Source organism: Oenanthe melanoleuca, chromosome 21, assembly GCF_029582105.1.
Source record: "Oenanthe melanoleuca isolate GR-GAL-2019-014 chromosome 21, OMel1.0, whole genome shotgun sequence".
Classification (NCBI taxonomy): domain Eukaryota; kingdom Metazoa; phylum Chordata; class Aves; order Passeriformes; family Muscicapidae; genus Oenanthe; species Oenanthe melanoleuca.
Genome location: NC_079354.1, coordinates 468,494 through 493,540, shown reverse-complemented (window position 1 = coordinate 493,540; position 25,047 = coordinate 468,494). Strand labels below are relative to the sequence as shown.

At 50.0% G+C, this 25,047-nt stretch overlaps 1 protein-coding gene across 4 annotated transcripts; it reads right to left on the bottom strand.

The window, feature by feature from the left end:
* Window positions 1-2,018: 2,018 nt before the first annotated feature.
* Window positions 2,019-24,280, bottom strand: LOC130261655 (protein DDI1 homolog 2). 4 transcript variants are annotated; one of them, XM_056508120.1, is made up of 10 exons: window positions 24,033-24,269; window positions 19,436-19,565; window positions 18,255-18,485; window positions 16,266-16,392; window positions 14,349-14,476; window positions 13,704-13,832; window positions 12,848-12,951; window positions 12,241-12,430; window positions 8,201-8,263; window positions 5,618-8,116 (listed from the first exon to the last, which is right to left on the bottom strand). In XM_056508120.1, the coding sequence occupies exons 1-9, from the start codon at window positions 24,168-24,170 to the stop codon at window positions 8,247-8,249; spliced, it is 1,194 nt and encodes a 397-aa protein (XP_056364095.1). In that variant the 5' UTR covers window positions 24,171-24,269; the 3' UTR covers window positions 5,618-8,116; window positions 8,201-8,246. The 4 variants fall into 4 exon arrangements, with proteins under 4 accessions (XP_056364092.1, XP_056364095.1, XP_056364093.1 ...); XM_056508118.1 differs by lacking the exons at window positions 5,618-8,116; window positions 8,201-8,263 and adding an exon at window positions 8,280-10,170 and having other exon boundaries at window positions 24,033-24,280; XM_056508119.1 differs by lacking the exons at window positions 5,618-8,116; window positions 8,201-8,263 and adding an exon at window positions 8,280-10,160.
* Between the last annotated feature and the right edge of the window lie 767 nt (window positions 24,281-25,047).

The window sequence follows — 25,047 nt, the reverse complement described above, 5'->3', positions numbered from 1 at the left end:
TGGGTTATAAGGATAAGTTAACAGTGAGCCCTGTGAGCACATCTTCATTTCCACTGGCACAAGTAGTTTGGTTTTAAACCCCTTCCTATTTCTATTTGTTAACAAAGAGACTGGGAAGCAGACATTCCTTTGGCAGTGGCTGTTGGGAGGGATTTCAGTCACCAACCACTCACATCCCTGTGTTTGACTCAGTGCTTTACTGACGGCACCCTGTAGTTAGCACGATGGTTGCTGGAGGTAATTATGTCACAGTGCAGGTTACATTCCGGGGGTCAGCAGTCTCAGTGTGCCCCCAGGGAATGAGGCAGGGCAGATGATCAGTGTAAGGCCACAGTGAATCAAAAGCCAGGTGGCCCGGCAGGATTTCCCAAATCCCATTCTGCCCAACAAGTTACCTTGGCAAAGCCACACCAGGTGTGTGGGACTGCAGAAGGTCCGGGCAGGGGCTGGTGGGAGGCACTGCGGAATTCCTGAGCAATGGCTCAGCCATGTTCCTTCTGCTGACCATTCCTTGAACTATTGTGAGGCAGGAAATTGCATGAAGGAACACTCACCTCTCTGCATCCCACTCTTGCTCTTGATGCAGCAGCTGCATCCATGTGACTGCTCAAAAAACCTTCAGCTGTTAAACTCCACACCTCTGCTCCTAAAGGCCCACAAAAGATAACCAAGGGAAACACCAGCTCGGGGTCTACATTTATTGCACAGGGCTTGACCCTCTCCTGGCTGTATGAAGGCTGCAGATTTCAGGGTACCAACGCCCCAGTCCATGGAATCCCAGAATGGTTTGGGTTTGAAGGACCTTAAAGCTCATCCCATTGCACCTCCTGCCATGGCAGAGACACCTTCCACTGTCCCAGGCTGCTCCCAGCCCCATCCACCCTGGTCTTGGACACTTCCAGGGATCCAGGGGCAGCCACAGCCTACCCTTGTTAAGCTTCAGGACATCAGGCCAATTCAGACTGGAACAATCCCAAAAATGAACACAAATGTGTCATTAATAATATTTTTTATACATTACCAAAATAAAACCATCAAGCAGAACAGACAAGGCCCAAATGCTCAAAATAGTTTTGAACCAGAGCATTCAATCCTTAAATCATCTCCCAATAGAAGAAATTACAGAAACCCTTTGGTCAATGAGGCTGTAGCAGCCCACACATCCAACCTTCCCTTTTCCCACCCTGAGTGGGATGAGTTTTGCATGATAATTAATGACCTCACTTAGCTCCAACAGTGACACCAGCATCACGTGCAGAGCTCTGAACATGTGAGGAGGAAACCACTGCCCGTTTGTCACAGTCACTGAATCATGACCCATTGTGTTTGTGCCTCCCTCACCTGGCACCAGCACCCACAGCTCTGCTTAGCAGGGATTTCAAATGCCTCAACACTGAGTGCTGTCTCAAGGAAACATGGAAGTTTTTCTGGATCTGAAAAAGGAGCTGCTCCTCCACTAAATGAAAGGACCTTAGGGTTAGTGACTGCCCCAAGTTTCAGAGGAGGAATATCCTCTATGCCTCCCTTCTAAAACCTGTTCTACTAAATGACACTAAGAGAATGGGACTTCATAAATGCTATTTCTATCTAAAAACTCTCATGAGCTTTTCAGGGCTTTGAATGCCAATTTTTTAAGTGTCCCAAGAAATTAGCTTCCAGCTCCAGAAAAATAAAACCATCTGCTAACTGGGCTGGAAATTCGGTATTTGGGTAGGAGACAAGCAGTGTCCCATTCACCTTCCCAGCAGACAGTGCCATGGCCAAGTGCCGTTTTATGTTTACTCTGACACTCTTCCAAGTCCTCCATGAAGGACCAAACAGCCCATCCCCAAAGAAATGGAATAGAGGAATTTCTCAAGTCTGTTCTCAGGCCCTCCCAACTGGAATAATTTACCCACAGATTTCTACTCATTGTATTCAAAATTTATGTTATGGTAAATCCACCGGTTTTGGGAAAAAAGGGTGAAGGATTTGAGTGCAGAGCTGCCAACCTCAGAAATACAGACAGACTAACCAAGCAACATTATGATAAAGTGTTTATTCATTTTTTTAAATATCAAATTTTTTTACACATAATTTGTTGATAAACAGTCCCCAAATATTAAAAAAATCAAAAAAATAATCAAGTGTGTTTTACTTCGGGCAGAACCACATCCCATTGATGACACACCCACTCCTCTCTTCAGCCGCATGTGTTCAGCCCACAAGAGTCAATGACACAAAATGCAACCAGCTTTAGGATTCCTGAGTATTGATTCCCTCAAGTTCCCTAAGTGAGTCTGTAAAACTCTGAAGCATCAGTCAAAATGTGACCCAAACTGCTGCGCTTTGGGTCAAGGACTAAGCCTCATCTACACAGTGCAGGAAGAAATCCCTTGAGCGCTTCAGAGGGGAATGATATACATGAAACCAACCTCCTTTCCCAAGCTGACTTCCGAGAGAGGCAGGCAGAAACACCTCTGGATTTCTCCTCTTTGAATTTCTCTTAGAGTTCTGGGGAGCCATTTGGCAGAAAGTCCAAGTCTGGTGAAGAAATCTCTAGGACCTGCTCCTCCTTTTGTTCATCAATGGCATAGTTTTACAGAAAATGGATCTGAAGTTGAGCATTCAGCAAGTACACTTAAATATTGCTACTTTTGAGAAGAGGAGACGGCAAGAGGGAGAGACAGAAGAGGGGAACATGGAGGACGTACAAGGTTAACAGTCCTGGAGACCCAGTGTCTACATAGAAGGTTAAACATACACAGCAAGGAGGCAGAGATTGTCACAGTAACAGCGTAGCTCAGCTCTGTCCTGCAGCAGGTAAACATGCCAGGGATGGTCACCAGGAATATTCCTTCCTCTTTCAGAATTACCCATGCCCAGAAACTTCCAGATGTTGGGATTCCACTAAACATCACCTCTGTGTTCACCTGCAGCCTTGTGTACACAAACACGCAGTCACCAAGAGGCCAAGTGAATTCCTTCAGTATTTTCAAGGAAAAAAGCAAATCTCAGAAACCAGGAGTGGCTCCAGGGCACGCACAGAAAGAAGCTCTACAGACCCACATGGGAGCCCACAGGTGCTGGCAGCTTTACAAAGCAGCTTCCCAGCACTGCTTTACTCTCTAGAACTGGACTTCCATGGTGGAACCCCTTTGTTAAGTGATGTGACATTAAGACACTGCAGCAGTGGTTAATGAGGAGGGGGAAGAGAAAAGAACCAAGTGCCTGATTTTAGGCTGGAATACCTGGCTCCTTGGAAAAATGAACAGCTGCTGGTGGTACCTGCATCCCATGCTGTAGCCAAGAGGCCACAGCACTCTGCCATCCCTCCTTTCCTACAAATACTCCCACTCTGTGGGCCAGGTCAGCACAGGGACCAGTGAAGGGACTGCCAGAGGCTGAACAGAGCAGGTGTGTGTGCATGCAGCAGAAAGGACACATGTTGAAACAAAGACAACTTTTAGACAGCGTTTGCTAAACACACATTCTATTGCATTTTATTTTAACCTTAAATACTCACCACTGCCCCAGTTTTATACTAAATCTTGCTCCTAAAAAATTATTCACTAATTTAACAGCACATAGCCATTTACTCAAAGCAAGGCTTGGAAATGAAGAGATTTAAATCACCAGGCTTGGACCTACTTGATAAAAGTTTTAGTAATATTTATCAGTTGGGGGTCAAGGTTTGTTTCTAGCAGTTTGGAGAGAGTTACCCACGGAATTCTAGCACTATTGATAAATGCTTCCATACAGCTTTGGCAGAAGGGTGGGATTCAAAACTTACATTTGACAAGGAATAAAAGTGAGCATTGAAGCAGATTGGCTGATGCTCTAAAGCTTTTATAGCATAAATTCTGTATCTGCAGCCAAATCAGCATGGCTGTGAGAGCAGAGCCTGTCACCAGCTTGGTGCAGAACAGCACCACTTGGGCCAGCTGAGCAACAGCTTCTGAAACAGAGAGAGTGATACAAGGGGCCAACACTGAGTGGCCAACACTGAGTGGCAAACATCTGCTGCTCCAAGCAGCTGGCAGTAGATCCACCTGCAGGCAAAGGGTGCAGGTTCAGCTCTCCTGCATCCAAGAGAGCCAACCTGCCCCTGGCTCCTGTGTTACTTTGCTCCCAGGGCCACCTCACCAAGCCCTGCAGTGCCAATCAGGAGCAGATTCAGCACTCTGAAGTGCTCTGGATCTGGGAGCCTCATTGCTGCTGCTTCTGATGGTGAACCAGATGCAGACAGGAATGGGTCTGACAGATCCTATTTCCTAAGGCTTCTAAAGAGACCTGCTGATACTGTACTCCTATACAGCTCAAGTGCTGCCCTTCACAGAGGGGCTTCCACTGGTTTGAGGTGCTCATTGCAAGGAGAATATTAAACCACACCTTCAGTAGGGGTGACTGCCCAGTGAAGATGAGAAAGCTGCAGTCTGGCCTCAGTAACTCATTTTGAGCAGAGCCTCAAGTTAGTCACTGGATGCTGTTCCAGACAGCCAAGCAATGCTTCCCACATGGAGCAGTGCCTGCTGCTGGCACCACAAGCAGAGGGATTTAAGCCAAACCTGTCTGGGACCTCCAGGTCTGGATGGTACCATCCCAGCTCATGGAGAAGCTCCATTTGACAGAGAAATGCCTAAAGCCCTTTGTTACTCCAAAGGCTCTCCTGGCTGCCCAAGTGTCTGAGGCAAATCTGACACCAGCACTCAATGACAGCACAAACTCCTGTGAGGTGACAGATGAAACCAAATCTGTGTTGTTTTTAAATGCCACCTGCATAAAAACAGCCCAGCACACACAGGAGACCTGCTAAAGCAACAGGGAACACAAACACCAGGACACAGGCCTGAGACAACCACAACACCACATGGAAGCCATGAACAAAAATGTGTCTGGTGCTGCTGAGCCATTGCTTCAGGTTTAGCTCAACGTGTCAAGTTCAAGACAAACACTTAACACAAAGCCACTTCTGAGATTTGCAAGTGGGACTAAATCAAAGCTCCTACGTAAAATTTGGTTTCAGCCATGCTTTCCTTTCCCTTCCCCAGCCCTGACAGAGTTTTGGGGCTTTGCAGAGCATCACAAAGGAGTTCTTCCCCCTCAAAAAAGCATCTGGAAAGGGCTTCCTACAGCACAGCCTGGGTGAGGCCTCACCACTCAGGTGACTCACCAGAGATATCCCAGACAATGGCTGTTCCATGAATCCTGCTGGGGAGCCCTGCTCTTAAGGAGGTGTGAGATCAGCCCCCCCAGCCATGGCATTCCACAGCCAAGAGGCCAATAAACCCCAGACATCCCAAACCACAGCAAAGCTAATTCTTCCTTCTTCCAGTCGCAGCCCTGCTTGGAGCCACTGAGATGAAGTTCATTCCTCCCCAGGCACAGGGAGATTTAGAGCTGTAACACACTGTTGTTTTGTTAAACAAATTCATCATTAAAGTTTAGCCTTAAACTGGTAGAACTTGTTCTTTTTGCATGAGGAAAAACATGATGTGGGCAAGGCTAGAAAAAAAAAAGTCAATACTCCTTTTCCCTCCCCCCCCATCCCTACAGTTAATACCATCATATCTCCAAATAAGTTAAAACGTATCTTGTAAGTTTTGGTAGCACCAAATTCTATCCATTCCCTTCTTCTATCCCCATGTTGTAAACTGGAACACACTGGCCCAAGAGCATCACAGAATATTCTGAGTTGGAAGAGACACACAAGAATTATTGAATCCAACTCTAAATCAAAGCATGAAAGGGTTTGGCAAAAATAAGCATCAGCCTTCCCTGTGCATACACGAAAACCCCTTGCTCCTCTGGCACAGCTTTACACATCCATGAGCATCTACACACCTTTAGTAGCTCCCAGAATAATTTCAACAGCTGGATTATGGTTCCAAGGAGCTGCAACAAATCCAGAGTCCACACTGGACTCAGTGTTCACCTCCCCTCCTGTGCACGTATGGCCAATCTCCATCACAACCTGCTTTGTTCCAGACAGGGCAGTCTGCTGCTTTTTATTTGTAGCATTGGAGATTATTCTAAAATTGTACATTTAAATAAAACCAGTAGTTTTAATCCAGTATGCATGATTAAAAGCTATCCTGTCCACACAATGCAAGGATGTTTTCTTTCTTTTCAAAGCCCAAATCTAGTAAGTGAAACAGAAGAGATGTGTTACTTTGGCTGCAAATAATTTAAAAAATCTGGCTCAACATTCTGCTTGTCCATTGTGGTGTGTAATTGAGTTACTCCTGTAGAAGAAAAGATTGCCCAGTCAGCTCCCTCTTCCACAGTTATGTGGGAACAACGATGCTCTTGGCTAGCAAAATTAGAAGAGCAAGATCTGCATTTCCACCTGCTTGTTCCAAGGCCTGGAGAGCTTCCTGTGGAGTAAAACCAGCCCCAAGGATCCGGTCAACATCAGCCACAGGGAAAGCAGGGGATGGAGAAGCCCCTGTGGTCAGTCTGGTGGAGGCAGGTGGGGGGCTCAGTGGAGGCTCCTCACTCCCAGGAGCAGCACTGCCACTTCTCCCAGGTGCTCCTGTGCACAGGCTCTGGGTATCCTGTGGTGCTCCTTCACCTGAAGCAGCTGTGGAGGAAACAGGTGTGCTTTGCTCCGAAGTTGGACTAGGTGGACTCTGAGAACCTCCTGCCAAAACCTCCCTCTGCTCTGGGCTGTGCTGCTGGCCAGGGGTGGCTGCAGAACTCACCACAAACACACTGCTCTTACCTGAACTCTTCTGCCTCTCTAAAGCATCTCCCCCGAGCACAGGCTGCCCAGGACGGATGGGCCCGGTGCTGATGTGCTCTCTGCCAGAATCACAGGGTTGGCTCCCCTCTGCTCCTGCACCCTCAGACCTTGCCTCAGTGAAGGAACAGCTCTGTTCCTGGCTGGCTGGATCTGAGCCTTTCTGCTCAGCTTCAGGAAGTCCCTCCTGCTGCACTGCTGGCTCTCTGTGAGCCATTTCCAGCTGTGAGACTCCATCCGAGGCGAGGATCTTACATTCTCCTTTCCGACTGATAACCAAAAGTTTGTGAAGCTCTTTCAAGGCTGATGCTAGAGGGAAACACAGCTCTTCTGAAGGTCTTCCTGGATCTGTTTCCAGCTGTTGGGTGCTGGAGGGGGAAGAGCTGTCTGCTGCCAAATTAGCCAACTCATGATACTCTGCAGGAATTTCACTAGTGCTTTTAGACTGGAGGACATCACTGGTGGAAAGTGGATGACTCAAGGAGGATGGAGACTTCAGCAACTCCACCTCCATGGAGAAGGCCTCTGAGTTCAGGTTGGATATATGTCTGTTCTCAGTCTGCTGCTTCTGCTGCCTTGCTGAGCTCTGTGCTTCAGCTGCAGCCTGCTCCACTGCATCTATTTCCATGGAGGCTTCCACGTGCACATGACTACAGGAGGCTGACAGTTGGATACTCCCCTTCACACAGGAAAGACCTGCTCTCTCCAGTCCATCTCTCATTTCCATGGGAGGATTTTCTGGCTGTTTGGCTTTTGCCACAGCAGGTTTCTCAACCCCACCAACACAGCAAGGAGGTTCTGGATCAGTTGTCTCAGTTTGCTGCTCAAGATGTTCCTTTTCTGGCTCTTTGCACATCCAATGATCTGTGGGAAGCTCATGTTTTTGCTCCTGCTCTGAAGACAGACAGATATCTTTATCCTGCCTGTGCTTGGCAGCAGTGTCATCCAAATTGACTTTTGTCACTTCCAGAGGATGCTCCTGATCTTGTCCTTTAGCATTACAATCCTTTAAAATGTCAGCACTAAATGTTTCTTTGAGTGTCTTCTGTGAAAGGCAAGCTGGATTGGAGCAGGTTCCATCTCCGGTGTGTGGGGAAGGGTCATTATTTGCCAAGGAAGAGCTATTGGAATGATGCTGTGATACCACAGGTTGTTCTTTTTCTGGGGTTTTCTGGTGTTCAGGTGAAGACCTGACAGTTCTAGGATCAATGGGCTCTGCAAGGCTGGATTCGGATGAGCAAATTGAAGCAGGGGCAGAGACAGAACAATCAAGTAACTGATTTGTGGGATTACAGATCTTGGAATTTAGTCCTGAAGACTGGGCTGGATTTTGAAACCCATCAGAAGCTGGTAATGAGGGCATTTCCAGTGAGGTAGTTTCTTTGTCACTATTCTCTATGGAAGACAGAAGGAAAGGAGCAGTGAGGACACAGCAGAAGCACTGTGGCAGCACAAACTGGAACAGGTGGCTCTAAATACCTGGTCTGTGGCCCACTCCAGCTGTAGTAAACACACACTACATGCATCAAGGCTTCCGACGCTCTGTTTGGATTAGGAAACAAACACACCAAACTGTGTTAGCATTCAGAGCACACACCATGCTGCACAGCCCCTCCTGCAGGAGCTCCTGCCTCCCAGAGAGATCCTGCCTGGCAAATGTGGCACATCAAGGCAAGAATAACTCTGCCAGAGCAATTTAAAGGTTGTTCTGTACTGTCTATGCCACAGAGCAGTCTGTGGGTATACCAGATGCTTGGTACACTCTACACAGTAGACCACACGTTTCCAGTGCCATACTCATCTCTTCTCCCTTTTGGCTGGAGGTACTCAGGAAACACATTTCAGGGATATGGGAACTGAGATGGCAACACAGTTCTTGGCTTGTGCTCCCAGCAGTGCCATCAGACCCAAGAGAAGGTGTCCAAACACCAGCTGGCTGAAAAAGGGAAGTGTACAGATTGTAGGGGGAAAGAAATCTCCAAAAGAACTGCTGCCCAAGAGTGGGAAGAGCAAAGCCAAGGAGAAGCAGCCATAAGTCAAGCCCAGCTTGCTGCTTCCTTGTCCTCACAGAGAGCAGATGAATTGCAGATCTCTATCAGAAGCACCAAACACTGGCTGTGGTTATCAGGGGAGATTAAGTGACCTTATCTTGCTGACAGTCTGATCTTGCTGATGTATCATGGCTCCTGTTAAATCACTCACTTTGCAGGACCACCTGTCCTGACACCACAGCTCTGTCTGCCCAGGATCACACACCCAGGTTCTGTGCTCTGTGATTTGCTGCCCTTTCCCTTCTCAAACACACACCACTGGTTCTGCTGGAGTCTCTTTTTACAGGAGTACTGGGGCACAGCTTGCCATGCCTACACCTCTAGCCATGATTCCCTTTAAATTCACCAATATGACAGAAATCTGCCTTTCTGTCCTCAGCCTTGTTCCTTTTATTCTCTGTTAACTAAAACCAGTGCAGTACCTGCTGTGACACCACCCCACTGCTCATCTTTCCTAAAGGTGGCAAAGAGCTTTCTGACAGAGGATATGGATGAAAACCAGAGGGGATCCTTTCTGTTTCTATGTGGAATAATTACATTCATGCTCTCTGCTCCCAAACCAACCCTTAGGGAAGAAGCAGAACCATCTTTTGGCCTGCTAGATCGTTAATAAGGGTCTGATCAGACACATCAGGGATTTGCATTTAGGTAGCAGCAGGAGCTAGTTTTCTGCCAAGCACTCCTCAGTGTCCTCCTTCTCCTGGGGTAGCCTAAGGAGCTGAGTCCCAGCCCCAGCAGGGATATGGATCCAGCTAAAACCAAGAACAAACTCTTCCTCACTAAATGCACCATCAGGGATAAATTCCTCTCTGTACCAGGAGCAGCCTGAGTTGTTTGTGGTGGCAGTGACTTGGACTGAGGCTGCCTGGATAAAAAGGTGTGTGTGGGATGAACTGCCTGGCTACAGCTCCTCCTCAGCAAAACAGCTCCTGTTTTGCTGCCAGGTTTGTAAATCCTCCATGAGCACAGAGTTCCCCAGTGGTGGGAAAATTGGCATAAAAGAGCATCAAGACCTCAGAGTTAAACAAGGACGTGGAGGTTCTGGATCTCAGTGAACCCACCAGGACTGCACCAGCTCCTCAGCTGCCTCCCATGGGTGCTGAACCCCCAGCAAGGCAGCTGACAAACCATGAGGCTCCCTAAAGTGGGCTTCAGGGTATTAAATAAAGCTCAAGGATAATCTAGGTGCATCCAAAACAAGCACTTTAATAGCCTCCAGGGGCAGGCAGCCATTTGTGTTGTACCATCTCCTGGAAGGCAGCAAAAATTCCCTTTATAAGAGAATACACATGTTGTGGGGAGCTGAACTTCTTCGAAGCTGCTTCACATTATCTTTCAGTTCTTCTTCCGTTTTCTGGTTTTTCTTTTCTTGGTTTTCTTGGTACCACCTAGCAGCAACTCAAGTTTTGAAAGAGAGAAAGAGGGAATGTGCTGACATTTCAGGATACATCCAACAAAAGCCTATGGGCCAGAGGCAGGTACTGTGTCTAGAACTGTCAGGACTGTCACAGCCAATTTGAATAAGAGCCACTTTAGTTCTGTGCCTCGGTGTTCCATGAGCATTAAGTGAACACACAAAATGGATTTTCTATTCCCATAAATCTTTTACATTCCTCTAGGGCTCAGCATCAATGGGAAGTGTTCCAGTGCTGACTAGCATGAACAAAGCCTCATGGTCCTTAGAACCATATGTGATACATAAGTAGCTTGGATTTAAGTCATTTCAGGCACTTTTCTATTTAAAAAACTTGTCTAAAATGCTTTTATTGTAAAGACTCACAATTTGGGCTGAGGTTTGTTTGTTATTTAGTTCTCTTTCAACTATACTATAATATCTGCAAAGCCTCATCCAAAGTGGAAATATATTCCAAAAGATAACCCAGGCCCCACCAGGCTCCAGGTTTTAACAGGAAAAGAACTAATATTTACATCTGCCAGGCTGTGGGAACAGACAAGAGCCCAAGTTCCTGAGCCTGACCTTCAGCAACATCAAAACCCAATCACGAGGTCAGACCCATGTTTGTGTTTCTCTCTACTGGCTGCAATTCCAGTTAATAAACATTCAAATTTGGCTAGAAAAGTCACACATTTAAACAATTTCTTACTGATTCATTAAAGCCAGACCTTCCTTCTGAGGTTTTTTATATTTCTGGAAAACCTATACTCTTAGGATGGAAGAAAATTGGCCAAATAAAGCAGTAAGTGCAGTCCTGTGCTTCAGCTTCTTTATTTGTAACTAACTGCTTACTCTTTGGGTGTTGAACACTAACTAAGAAGTGTTAAAGAAAAATTTCAGTGCATTTCAACTAGTTAGATATACACAGATAAATAGGCAGTTATAGATAAATTTTAGTATCTAATGAATATATAAAATAGATGGTTAAATCTTATTTTCTCATTACAATTTTAAATATGGACATGTTAGAGTCTTAAAAAATTAGCAAGAAAAATGTTGAAATCAACTTGATCAGCTTAAACCTGACCCAGCAAAGAGTTCTACATGTGTGTAGGAAGCAGAATTTACTGCATTCTTTCAGAGGAAAAATGAGCAGTAAAACTCGAAGGTCTCTAGAGAACTCTTGGATATAAAATGTTATCTTTAGAAGTTTCAGAAAAGGCTTAAGGAATACAATCTGAGGTATTCACAGCATCTCTGGAACAGCAGGGAAAAAATAATGAGTTTCCTCTTCAGCTAAAGGCTGAATTAAAGAAGGAGTTGAACAGAAAATTTCAGTTTCAGACTGGTTTCGGCTCATAGCTCAGCTTTCAGCTATTTTGGTTGAAAATAAAATCACTTCACTAAATTCTGCAGCCACCAAAAGTCTGTGTAGCCATCATATTTGTGCAGTGTTCAGATTCCAGGGATACTGGGAACAAAACTCCAGGAGAGAGAAAGTTCTCTTTGCAGGTCACATTTAAGGCTGAGGACATGAATTCACCTTTTGAATCTCAGAGCAACTGCAAGGAGGCAAGTTTCCCTCCAAGGGCATGAGCACCTTTCCAGGGAAAAATGCTGAAATAGTGGGAATTCTAAAAATTGTCATGAACTTCTGTCACCACTACAACTGCTCTATTTTTATGTGGTGCAGCCAATATGAGCAGGGTTTTGGGAGCCTCCCCAAAGCTGTGCTCACATGAAGCTGCAGCTGAGCCATGTCCCTGCTGGCCATAGACAACCATTAACCTGCATGCCTTGAAAGCCAGAAAAGCAGAGCGGGTGGGAAGCTGCAGGGAGAGCACAAATTAGACAGCAACCAGCCCCCAGTGCCTCTGTGCAGGTTTTGCAGCCCAGAAAGGAAGAGAAGTGCACTCAGAAGCCACAAGCAAGAATAAAGCCCCTTCTCTCCACCCTTTACTGGCTGATCCTGCTCCCAGGAGTCGGAAGGGGAACTGCTCACAGACATCCTAACACACAGCAAAAAAACCCAAAACCAGGGATTCCTGTTTCAGCTGGGCTCCTGCTGGTACCTGCTTCCTCTACAGATTTCTGTATTGCCTCTGCGAGCTCCTGGTCGGCGATGTCCTCGGGCCGCAGCTCGTCGCGCCCCGCGCCGTACGCCAGCCGCGCGCACTCGGGCAGCTCGCCCTCGGGCAGGAACGCGGTCTGCGAGCCCGTGGTGCCGATCACCAGCACGTTCTTCTTGAGATCGATGGAGCACTGCAAGACAGACAGACACGCCTCAGGGGCCTGCAGAGCCCAGCAGCTCCTGGAGGGGAGGGGAGACACGAGTCGGGCAATCCGCCCCCAATGCGACGGCTCGCAGCAGGTCGGGGGGGCCAGGGGTACCAGCTTTAACCAAAGGGCCCTGTCTGACTCAACTGGTAATAAATCATTCACTTGATTGTAATAAATCATTCACTGAGCATCTCTGCTCAGAGCAAAAAGCTGCAGGCAGCAGCCAGACACCCTAGAGCTGTCCATGATGGAAGCAGTGTACGTGCTTCCAGGCTGGAAGATAATCCACCACCAACTGTCCCCAGGAAAATCGTATGAATTCACAGGGGAGGCACTTATGTTGCACTTCTCACTAAACCTGCAAGAGCTAGGTAACTGTTTCAGAAGAAGTTTTGATACCTGATGCCTCTTAAGCATATCCAGTCCTAGGAGCATGTCCATGGGCTGCTCTTCAAGGATTGAGAAGGAGCATGCCAGGAAATCCCCTTCGATCTGCACCTGAGCTGAAACACAAGGGAGAGAAGGTCCCACTACAGCACGACAAATCTGCTTTCTGCTCTTCCACCTCCAGGGAAAGGTCTGGGCAAATCTGAAATCCATCAGCACTCTGATGCACTGTTTTGGTCACATAAAGTCTGGCCCTGTGCAAGCCCCAGGACTGCCAGGCCTGCCATGGTCCTAGAATAATTATTTTAAAAGCTGATGTGCCTAAGAACCTCGAGTCCTGCTCCTCTGACCCTCCAAGCTTGAGCGGCTGCAAACAGTTTAATTAGAGCACAAGTCTAAGCAGCAGCAACAGCAAACAGAATTGATTTTTCAGTAATAAGGACAACATCCTCCATCCAGAAAAGCTGCACAAGAGCACAGAGAGGCTTCTCTTTCCAAAGAAGCAGCAAACACTGCACTGTGCTGGAACCCTTCCTGGGCAGCTCACCCTGCCCAGCTGTCCCACTCAAAACAGGGAAGGTTGTGGTGTTCCACATTCACCTCGGGTTTTGCCCCCAGAGAACATGTCCTCTACGTGTGCAAGAGCTGGGACTACCTCACCTCAAAGTGTAACAGTAATTCTATTAAAATACAGCATTAAATAAGACAGAAAACAGAGCTCTGTGCTCAAGACAAACATATTGCAGATGCACTTTGATTTTACTCTGCAGGAGGCTCCTAACAATTACAGCACCAATCCTCAGTGCCAAGATTGCAGGAAATGCAGTCAAATCCCTGCTAAAGCTGCCCCAAAAATGCCAGTACTTACCTAAGTGCACTCTACCAATGATTTTCTGTGTCCCAACACCCTTGGCAATGCCAGCCCATCGCCGATCCACCAGCCTCATGATGTTGCACCTTTCAGCACAGGCTTGGCTCATGATGGTCATCTGAGCACCTACCAGCAACAGAACTCGTGTTAAATCCTGGTGGCTCAGCACAAACTTATATGTTCTCCTGGAAGAGTTTAAGATCTGGCACTCAGTAGCTGGAAAACCAATCCACTTGCCCCAGGGCATAAAGGCTTCCTGTGACTCCCACTGTGCTGAGCTGGCTACCCACAAACAGGTTAGCACTGACCATTACTGCAGGGATGGAACAACCCCAAGAACTTCCCCTTGCAGGATGTGGATGGGAACCACCACATTAAAGGTGTGTGAAATCCCATCTGCAAAATGGGATAAGACACACGCACATGGCAGGGACCTTCCAGTAAAGGAAGTCCCAGAAACTATCCCAGGAGCCCCAACCCAGAGTGTTCCCAAACTGCTTCTCCCAACAACCTGCTCTGCTCGCCCAGGGTTCAGTAAAGTGCTCCAAAATCTTGTCATGCAGTGCTTTATTATAGGATTTTTTTGGGAAAACTATTAGAATGTTTACTGTTGCCCTCAAAGGGAGAGTGTGGAGAAAGCACCTGAGTCCACAAAGGCTTTCACAGGGTGTCCATTGACTTTGCAGTTGATGTAGAGCATCACCACCTGCCCAAAGCTCTCGGGTGCCTCTTCCATTGCTATTGTCATGTTCTCTTCAATGTTTTGTTGCCTGAATTTTGAGGAGAAGAGAGAGAAAAATCAATATTTCTGTCAACCAGACCTTGTAACATCTCTCTGACACACAGACAGAGCTGGAAATTCCACCTGCTGCTGCTCACCTTACAAACACACATTTAAACCACAGCAAAGGCTGCTTCCTTAGTGAAACACAGACCTGGGAGCTGAAGATTGCTAGGAATGATCTCAGCTTAGTCCAGAGACACTGACACACTCCCTGGCAGCCACTGCCCCTTCCAACCCCTGCCTAGCTCACACCTCACCTCCTGACAGCCCTGTGTTGCCAACAGGAACCCACCATCCATGTTAACCTGGAGAACTCAGAGCAAAAAACCAGTGGATTCATTAGTCATGCCAAGGGTACACAGAGATGTTGCCAATAGCTACATCACTGGAATCCCACACAGCAGCTGAACATTAAAATCTTCAGGTTTCCCTGGTATCTTTCCTTTTTCAGGCATCAGAAGGGAGGGAGGTGAGCAAAAGGGCAGAAAGAACACCATCATGAGCACCAGCCCTTGGTGCAAATTCAAGCCAACAGAAAAAATGCTCTTCAAGAAATCCCTCACAGCCCCAGATAATCTTGGAAGTGATGGGCATCCATAGTGACTGCATCCAAAACAGCTTTATCTCCCCAAAGAAGGGGAAAGGCTTACATTCTGATGTCATTTCATTTTTCACTGAGTAGGGTGTGAAATCTGGGGATGGCTCAGCCCAAACAGCTGCAGAACCTTGGGCACATCCCCTTTATGTGTCCCTCATCTAAGGAAGAAGGGAAGTGAGCAATGTTTCACTACCTACAAATGTCTATTTTCTGCATTGCTGAGTGTTTATCTGGCACCAACACCCTGTCAGTCACAATGTGAGAGCACTGCTACCACCAGTGAACTCTGGTTCTGACCAACAATGGGTCTGCACCAGACAGACACTGTTATCAGGGAAAAGCCACCAGCCATGAACCAACTCCAGCATTTACCACTCAGCTGAAGAAATCAAGCCTCAGCCCAACACAAGTACATCTGGAAGGCAGCAAGAGGGAGTGAGCTGATGAGCAGGATGCATTTCTGGAGAACCTCTCCTCAGTGAATTAGCCAGACACAGAACAATTAGCAGGATGCAAAACCAAATCTCGAGGGTATCTGGGAGAAACAACACCATGTTGCTGTGCAGAGCTCAGCTGGCAGACAGCACCAGCCCAGCTCCTGGGTTCAAAATGTCTCAGGCATCAGACTCACACCTCTTAAGAGGAGATGTGCTCTCCACACATCTCCTGGACAAGTGCTCCAGTCTCAGGAGTGAACCAGTGCAGGCAGCTCCAAGACATCACATGCACAGACAACAGTGCTGTAACCTCATATCACACAATCCCAGAATGGTTTGGGTTGGAGAAACCTTAAAGCCCATCCAGTGCCATGGTCAGGGACACCTTCCACTATCCCAGGCTGCTCCAAGCCCTGTCCAACCCTGAATACTTCCAGGATGGGGCTGCCACAACTTCTCTGGGCAACCTGTGCCAGGGCCTCCCCACCCTCACCAGGAGCAACACTCAGTGGTCTCAGCTGGACATCTCAAGGTCGGGGTGCACCTCCACACTCCTGAATCCCAACCCTCCCACGTGCAAAGATGGCCCAGAGCATCACCCTGCCAACAAATGCCTTGATACGGGCATGTGTTTAGATTCTGCCTTCTCTGAGGAAAAAACACCATGGATGGAAGCACACAGCAGTTTTTTTCTCTCCAGAGAGGAGACCAAAGCCTACAAAACCACTTTGGTTTGTTACCTGATGTCTTCTTCTATCTTGGCCTGTGCCTCGAGATCGAAGGGGTCAGCGGAATAGAGCCGGATCCTCTCCTGCTCGCGCCGCGCTCGGTCCTGCTGCTGCTCCAGCAGCACCCTGGTGAACTTCTCTGCAGCAACAAGGAAATAAAGAAATGCTTTTTACTGGAAATTACTCTTGCAAATCAAATTCTGGCACAGAAAACACTACTTTTGATGCCAGCTAGGGAATAGACTCAGCAGCACACAGAAAAAAGCTTCCTCTGAGGGCAGCATGGTTGGACCTCAGAGGATCAGTGACAACCTTGGCAACCTGCCGAGACAAAAAGCAACTGGACAGAGCTTGCTCTCCTCATGTCCCTACCCAAACACTGCACAATCAAACTCAATTTCCTGGCACATACATTTTTATAGGGAAAGAAACCAAACAACCTAAAGGCTAACAACAAAACTTCCTTCAAAGTTTCAAGGAACATGGCAAAAACAGATTACAATCCCCAAAGCTGATTGCCTACCACTGGTACCAGGAGATAGCCATGTCTAAATGCCCATTTTAACACCACAGCTTTTAGATTCTCACTTTCCAGATGGCCTCTGGCCATTTTTTACACTTGAATAGGATCACATACATCCCCAAAGGACCTGGCAGTCCGTGCAGGACTCTGCACAGGGGAGGTTTGGTTTGCTCACAAAGAGGCCGTTCCCAGGAAGCAGCTCTGGCTCAAAGGCCGTTATGTGCTCAGGGAGGCTTTGGGTATATTTGACTGTTGGATTTTTGAAATCAGGCTTCTGTACAGCAGGTGCCTTCATCCAGCACAGCCACAGGGCACGGATCTATGCAGATATTTGGGAATCCAAGCTGGAGCTGAGCTGTAGAGCTGGATCAGTGCCCAAACACTGCCAGTAGCAGCAGTGCAGCACGACAAGGGCAAAAACAGCCCAAACCACTTCCTCCTGACAGTCCAATGCAGCAATTTGGAAATGCACATGTGGGTCAAAGCTTGATGTGCACAGACCAGGCAGAACATCAGAGAAGCCAGTTCTGGCTGTCTTGGGCTTAACCTCTGGTTTCCTGTGCTAAAAGCAGCACCCTTGCTTAAGGTGATGGGAAAAACTCCTAGCAAGATGTATGAAAAAGCCTGAGAGTGCAAAGAATGTAGCTTCAGCTCTGGATATGAACTAAAGACAGAGTTAAAACAGGTTGGCAATATCCATGGAAGTTCTTCTCTGGTTTCCTCAAACAGAGAGAAATCACTCAGATGTAACCCTGAGAGTGGATAAAATCTCCTGCTAGAAGCAACTTCTCTTCATTTATTTCTCTGCACTCGACAGGATCTGTTTCCCAACTAAACATCCTGCAGAGGTTCAGAAGCTCATCTGGTGCTACCCTAAACTCCTCTTTTTTCACACCTAAAGGACACCAGAGTTCAAACCTTGCACCATAGGAAGAATAAGGGACCAACATCAGCTGCAGAGGAAGTGAAGGACGAGGTTTCAACTGTGCCCAAAACACAGACGTTTCAAACATTAACAGAAACTTACACATTTATGACTATTTCTATTGAGAAAGTTCCTAAAAGCCGTGTCCTTGTTCTTTTCCTCTCTCCCTTTCTGCAGTTCACTTCCACAGCACATGATCACTATGGACAGAGATGGGTTTGGAGTGTGTTGCTCTCTGCTGAGTCTCAGTAGGATCTGGGATGCAGCAAACACACCACCTTTATTGGAAAATGTGCAGTAAGGAGTGCCTTAGTGTAAAAACCAGGAGCTGAGTCACTCGTGTTCACAGACATCCAAATTGTCTGTGCATCTGATATTTCTGACTAGAAGATATTACAGAGGATATTAAAGATGCCAGGCAGGAGAAATGTACCCAGAAACTGAGGAACTCTTCCTTGAGTGCTCCCAACTGGCCCCTTTTATCTGCACCGTCAAGGAGCCGGCAGCCCACCCCGGGAGGAGCTGACCCCGCCCAGCCTCCAGCCCAGCTCACCGAGGTCCCCGCTCAGCAAGGCCTCGGCCAGGGGCGGGTTGCGCTCCTTGAGCAGCGACAGCTCGTGGGGGTTGGCGAGCAGCATCTCCCGCAGCAGCGCCGGGTTGTCCAGGCCCTGGGGGAAGGAGGGCGCGTCCGGGGGCGAGGGGCGCGGCCGCGGCGCCGGGGGCTGCTGCTGCTGCGCGGACGTCCCGGGAACGGCGATGCTGCTGAAATCTATCCTGGGCAGACCTGAAAGCAAGAGCACAGGGGTGGGTGCTTCAGGGCTGCAGTTCTGCTGGAAAAGCCACGGGAAGGATGAGCTGCCCTCGATGCTGCCCGACAGCAGATTCCTCGTGTCGGAAGTGCAGCCGCGTCCCCGGGTTACTGGGTTAGCAACGCTGGTGCATTTATGTAACTGGTCTCGTCTGTCTGCCCCATTTTTAATCCCCTGAAATGCACTTGCTGACTAGCTATTCCCAGTTTCATAAATGTGAATGCCTCATGGAGGGACTGCAGGGCTAAAACCAGTGGCTCTGAGGCACCTCAGAGTCTCTTGGGTTAAAAAAAAGCAGGGGGAAAAAAACATAATAACGTTCCTGCAGACCTGCATTGCAGGTACCCATCCTCCAGCTGAGGCAGGATGAGGACCTCAGCAATGCTTCCACACCCTGCTCAACCTGTGGCACCCTTTCTAGGGATATTTTATGACAGGAATTTGCTAGAAGTGGCTGTGGAAGGCAGGACAGAGGTGCAGGGCTCTGCTCAGGTATTCCCAGAGGAGCCTTTGGCACATACATACGATTAAACCACTGGGTTTGGCAAGATGTGGCTTCTCAGGGAATGTGCCACAGGACAGATGTGGGACACACATCCATAGAGGCTGTTCCTTGGTCTGAGCCACTCACACTTGTGCCACTGCATCCAGTGGGAAGGGAACCAGTGACTGTAGGAAAACTCACACACCTTTACCAAGCCTGTTCTGAACCAGTCACCTGCTCACTGCCTCCACCCTCCCCCAACGGAACAGTAAAATGGTACTGGCTTCCTCAGAATAAAACACCGAATAGGAAGCTCTCTGGGTCATTTACATGACCCCCCCGACTCACCCCAGCCACCCCCCTCCCTCAGCACTTTGCTCAGCCCTGGGCAGGTGTTGGTGACCCCCTGCAGGCTCAGTGCTGGCACCCAGCCCTGCTCACCTGGGAAGCGCAGGGAAGGCCGTGGCTCCACGCTCTCCTTCTGGCGCAGGATCACCACGTCCCCGTCCTTCAAGCCATAGGAGGCCAAGGACCTGTTGTTGTCGGTCAGCGGCCGCTCTGCATAAACAATCTGTGCCACCAGAGCCAGCAGCATCAAGCATAGAAAAAGTTTGGAAAAAAAAAAACAAAGCAAGATGTTATTTTGTTATAGAGGAAAGAAAAAAAAAAAAGTTCCAGTAGATTCTCTGGATTAATCTCAAGCTTTGGAAAGGAAGGTGTGATGTCCTCACAGGCCCGGCCTCAGGCACTGCAGGGCCTCAACACGTCCAGGCTGGACAACACAGGGTTGGTCTTGCTGAAATCCAGCTGTGGTTTGACAACTGGTACCACAGAAAAGGGCTGTTGCTCTCCCCTGATCAGAGGCCAAGATCATTAGAGGGAAGCAAGTCTTGACCCGGACTGTCTGTCCACATTCCCAAACTCCAAACTCCATGATGACACAAGCCACAGACGTTTTGTGCAGCATTCCCTGCCCCAAGTCATCACCCACTGACCCTGGACCAACTGCAGACATGCCAGCAGCACCAATCCAGGTAGATCCAGCGATGATCCAACCCAACATCCATCACTCTGCCTCTTCCCACAACACAGCTACCCAGAATAACCAGTTTTACAGGGACCTCAATCATTAGCTCAGTGCTTTCCAGTTCACTCCAGTGATGCAACTCTCCAGACTCAGGGAACCCAAAGGCCCTGCTCCTGAGACTGCCATCAGCCCATGCAGGGAATTAACTTCTTGTGACTACAAAATACATATATCACATCCATTTCTGCTTTGATAGCCTGGTTTAACAAGGGGTCCATGAACATTGGACCTGTAATACATATAGAGGCCCTAAGTTGTGGGAAAGCCCAAAATGTAACATAAAGCTGGAACAGAAGCTCCCAGAAATGGTGTCTGGCACCAGGAAGGTTTCTGTGCTGTCACTGGAGCACAGCGACACCAGGCAGATCAGCCCAGCCACCTCCTGCCCTGGCAGCAGCCCAGAGTATGGAGAACTTGGCCTAAACCCCTCAGGCACATGATCAAATTTCACAAATACCACCTTGTTTAGCCAAACCATGTCTCTTTGGGGCTGGAAAAGGCCAGTTCAGCAACAACACATTTTCCACAGGTCGGGACTGGCTCAGCCACGTGGGAGAAGCTTTCACAGTCCTGACGTGGATGGGCTGTGGCTCTACCTGATGCTATCACAGGGAGCAGATACAATAAGATCCCAAAAAACCAAATCACTTCTTGTCTTAAGGTCCAGTTGACACTACAGACTTTCACTGCTTCACTCCAGCAACTCCAATATCTTACAGACTCTCCCTGCAGCACTCGGCAGTGGAGACCCATCGTCAGCAGCAGTGCCAAGGCAAGACAAGGCAGGAGGAACACAAATGACCAGAACCTTGTGGGGCAGCAATCAGAGAATTGGGGAAACATACACAATGGAACCAGGCACGAGCTTCCTGCCTCCTCCTCACCACCACAGTGTGCAGCCTCAGCGTTGCCTCACACACCAGGTGCCTCCCAGGGCCCATGTGCAGATCTGAAAGTGAGTGGCCTCTACCCCACATGACACCAGCAGCACCATCAAGGTCAGCTGGTGCTGGCAGAACCCAGCACAGCCTCTCAGGTTACTGGCCTGAGTCGGTGCCGCAGCAGCAACAGCCAGTGTGTTATAAATCCCAGCCACACACCCAAATCTGAAATGGCAGATTCCTTGTGCAGGCACTCTGGAAGAGACGAGTTAATCAGTTTAAGTGAGGCTTTACCTCTGTCATCTTGCTGGGATTGGATTTATGAGCGTTCGGCCTTATATCCCCGACAATGAATTAAGCGCCTGGCGCTCGTGCCACATCCATTAGCAGCACAGATTAATCCACTCCTGACCCATTCTGCTCCACTCTTAAAACAAACTGATTGGATTTTGCTGCCTTTTGATTGTCTGGTTCATGGCAGTTCTGCCGGCTGGCAGGCACCAGACATCGGCTCTTCTGGAGGTGACTCAGACAGGGATGCAGGCACTGATGGATTCACTGTGCATGATGCCAGAGGGTAGAACCTTCCCATGGAGCAGGGAACCCCAGCCAGGATTGCCAGATACCACCTGCAGCCATCAATCAAGCCAAATCCTGGACCCATCAAATATTCCTGAGCATGGCACAGATGGAGGGCACAGAGAGAAAATAAAAGAAGGGAAGGAATGAAGTGTGGCTCTGCTGAGAGCCTCCCGTCTCCTCTCCCAGAAAGCCATGGCCTTGGTGTGTGGAGGAGACTGGAAAGTCAGATTATTTTCCCTCGCCTTGTCCAGCTCCTCTTATCACCACAGCCACCAGCAGCCGCCTCTGTTATCTCACCGACCTGTGCCCACAGCTCCTGCCCCACCCCAAACCGCAGCACCCCGCATTCACTGCCCAAACCAGCAGAGAACAAGGCTGGGATTAACCCTCCTCCACACACTGAGTGGTTTACTCCACCCTGCATCACCCTTACAACGAAATTCATCCTCTCTAGTGCCAGCACAGCACCTTCAATGCAACATTCACCTTGGCTGAGGAAAAAGGGCAGGAAACAGCCAAGTCTGGTAAATGTAAAACGGCCAATTTGTGGTTTAACAATGTAAAATCCTTTCACTCAAGAAGCTGCTTCACTGATAACTTGTATCTTTATAACTTTCTCACGTAATCGTTGAGGCTGGCAAAGCCTCCAAGATCATCAGGTGCAATCCCTACCCTGTCCCCAGCCCAGCGCTCTGAGTGTGGAAGTTCTGCAGCTCAAAGTCAGCCTTGCACACCTCCAGGGATGGGGACTCCAAACCTCCCTGGGCAGCCCCTGCCAACGCCTGGTCACCACTTCCATGGGGAAATTCCTCCTGGTGTCCAACCTGTTCTCCCCATTGAAGGCCCTCAAAACACCTCACAAACACCAGGCAGAAAGAGGAGAGAGAGGAGCAGGAAATAACTGCCTGGAAAACACAACACAGCGAGGCACAGGATGATGCACGAGTGGCAGATGGATAAGCAGAAGGAAGGCAGAGGTGGCTACAAAAGCACAGCGCTGCTCCCCTCGCCTGGGGCTGGCAGCACCCAAACCCCACACAGGTCAGCTGTGCTGGAAAAACTCAAACAAGGGAACTCCTGACAAAAAACACATGCAGAGGTGAGCCCTCATTATCCTAAACCAGGCCCGAAGCTGCAGGTCACCATGACACAAGGGACAAAGGTGACAGTGAGGAGTTTATGCTCCAGTTCATGCCTGGAGAGGTCAAAGCCACCGCAGAGTTCCCCTCACAGGGGTTGTCCCCAGACCTGGGAGCTCACTGGTGGCTGTCATACAGCCATGGGAGGGTTGCTGGAGCACAGAGCCTTTGTGTGAGATGGGTTCTCCCTTTCCACCTGCCCAAAATCAAGAGTTTTTTTCCTAAAACAGAACCCACGCTCTACCTGGATTTTCTACCCCTGCTCTGACACTGTTCCTCTCTCATCACCAACCTGCTATTCCCAAATACAAGGCTCTCCCAAGGCAGAGGGAAAGCCAAACGTCGGGAACCTGCTGGGTGAGGGACACCACAGCTCCAGGGCTGCCCCTGCAGCAGCTCTTCCAGCGCTGACTAATCCTGGCTTGGCTGGAAAAACACTTTGCTAATTTAGACTGGGAAAAGGCTCGGGAAGCAAAAGCCACCACCGCAAAACTCCACAAACTCTGCCAGGCGTGGCCGGTGCCGAGAAAAGGAGCCGACACAGCCCTGCCCAGGACAAACGAGGAGGAACGGCCAAAAACGCGGGATTGAACCCAAAACATGAGCCAAGCCCAGACAGATGGCCCAGAGCCGCCCCCACACACAGCCTCCCCCATGTTTTGGCACACGACTGAGCCCTGAATCCGGGCTGGAGGGGAATATTTGCTGGGAAAACCACACGGATGTGCCTCTTCGGTCACTACACCTGTGTAGAAAAAAGGGAGGAAAAGACTGAATGTGCCCTTTCCGCCCCAGACCGGGCAGCGGCTTGGTGGGATAAATAAACCCTTTCCCGAACATTTCTTGGGGTTTGAGGAGCCCACGGGCCACCACCTTCCCCACGCTCCGACTCCTGTTCCCCCCGCTCCAATTCCTGCCCCGTTTAAGCATCAGATTCCTCTGAAACCTCCACATAAAACAAACCAAAACAAACCCACATTATTTTCTCCCTTTCAGCTGCGCGGCGGGGGGAACCGAGCGTTTCCCGGAGGGACCACAGGTCACCAGGGACTCGGAGCCCTCTCCCGAGTGGAGTTTTAGGGACAAGCGAGGTGTTTCTCCTCAAACCCGAAAGGTCCGCGAGCGGAGGGACCGGGAGGGACCCACCACCCCAAACAACCCCAAACTCCGGATGGCCGGGGCGGATCCCGGGATCCCACCCCGCGAGGCGGGGGGGATACGGCCGCTCCCAGCCCAGGAGAGCCCGATCCTGCGGGAGAAGGCGGCACGGCCGCTCCCAGCCCGGGCGACCCGGCCCGGGGACACCGGCCGGGCCCTCCCCGGCGCTCGGGGCGGGGGCAGGCCCTGACCTGGCTCTCGGCCGCCGGGATGCCAGACTCCAGCTCGCAAAGGGCGCGGAAGTTCTGCAGCTCGAAGTCGGCGTCCACCTGCAGGTTGAAGGTGATCTCGGAGCGGTCGCGGCGCAGGCAGAACACGGTGAGCAGCATGGCCGCCCCCGCCCGGACCCAGACCCGGACCCGCCGCCGCCGCCGTCAAGCGCCGCCGTCGCAAAGCGCCCGCCCCGCCGGTCAGGCGCCCACGTCAATCGGGGCGGCCCGGCCAATCAGGGAGCGCCGGACGGGAGGCCCCGCCCCTCCCGCACCGGTACGTGGGCGGGGCCGGAGGCGCCCGGGTGTCACCGCCGGTGCCGTGTCCCCAGCGCGCCTCCCGGGTTCGCGTGTGCCACGGTGTCCCCAGTGCGCCTCTGGGGTCCCTGTGTGCCACGGTGTCCCCAGCGCGCCTCCCGGGTTCGCGTGTGCCACGGTGTCCCCAGTGCGCCTCTGGGGTCCCTGTGTGCCACGGTGTCCCCAGCGCGCCTCCCGGGTAATGCGTGTGCCACGGTGTCCCCAGTGCGCCTCTGGGGTCCCTGTGTGCCACGGTGTCCCCAGTGCGCCTCTGGGGTCCGCGTGTGCCACGGTGTCCCCAGTGCGCCTCCGGGGTCCCTGTGTGCCACGGTGTCCGCAGGGTTTCTCTTGGGTCCCTGTGCCCCTTGGAGCTGTGCATCCCTTTGCCCCAAGAGGGGGTCCCAGTGTACCAGGGTCCCTGTGCCCTCAGGGGTTCCTGTCCCCTCAAGGATCAGTTTGTCCCGAGGGTGCATCTGCTGTGTGCCTGGCGGTCCCTGCTGCCCCTAGGTGGCCCCCGTTGGTCCTGTGCCCCACCCTGGGTATCCCTATGCCCCTGGTGGTCCCTGCACCCCACTTGCTGCCCCCAAAGCCCCATCATCTTCTTCCTTTTATTCACTGGCACCTCTGACCCGTCACTCCCAATGTAATTTCTCCACCTGCCATCCCAAAACAGCCCAGGTGCACACCCCAAAAGCCACTC

Excerpts from the sequence above, each read along its gene's own strand:
- LOC130261655 (XM_056508117.1), bottom strand. The coding sequence starts at position 8,084 with ATGCCCTCATTACCAGCTTCTGATGGGTTTCAAAATCCAGCCCAGTCT.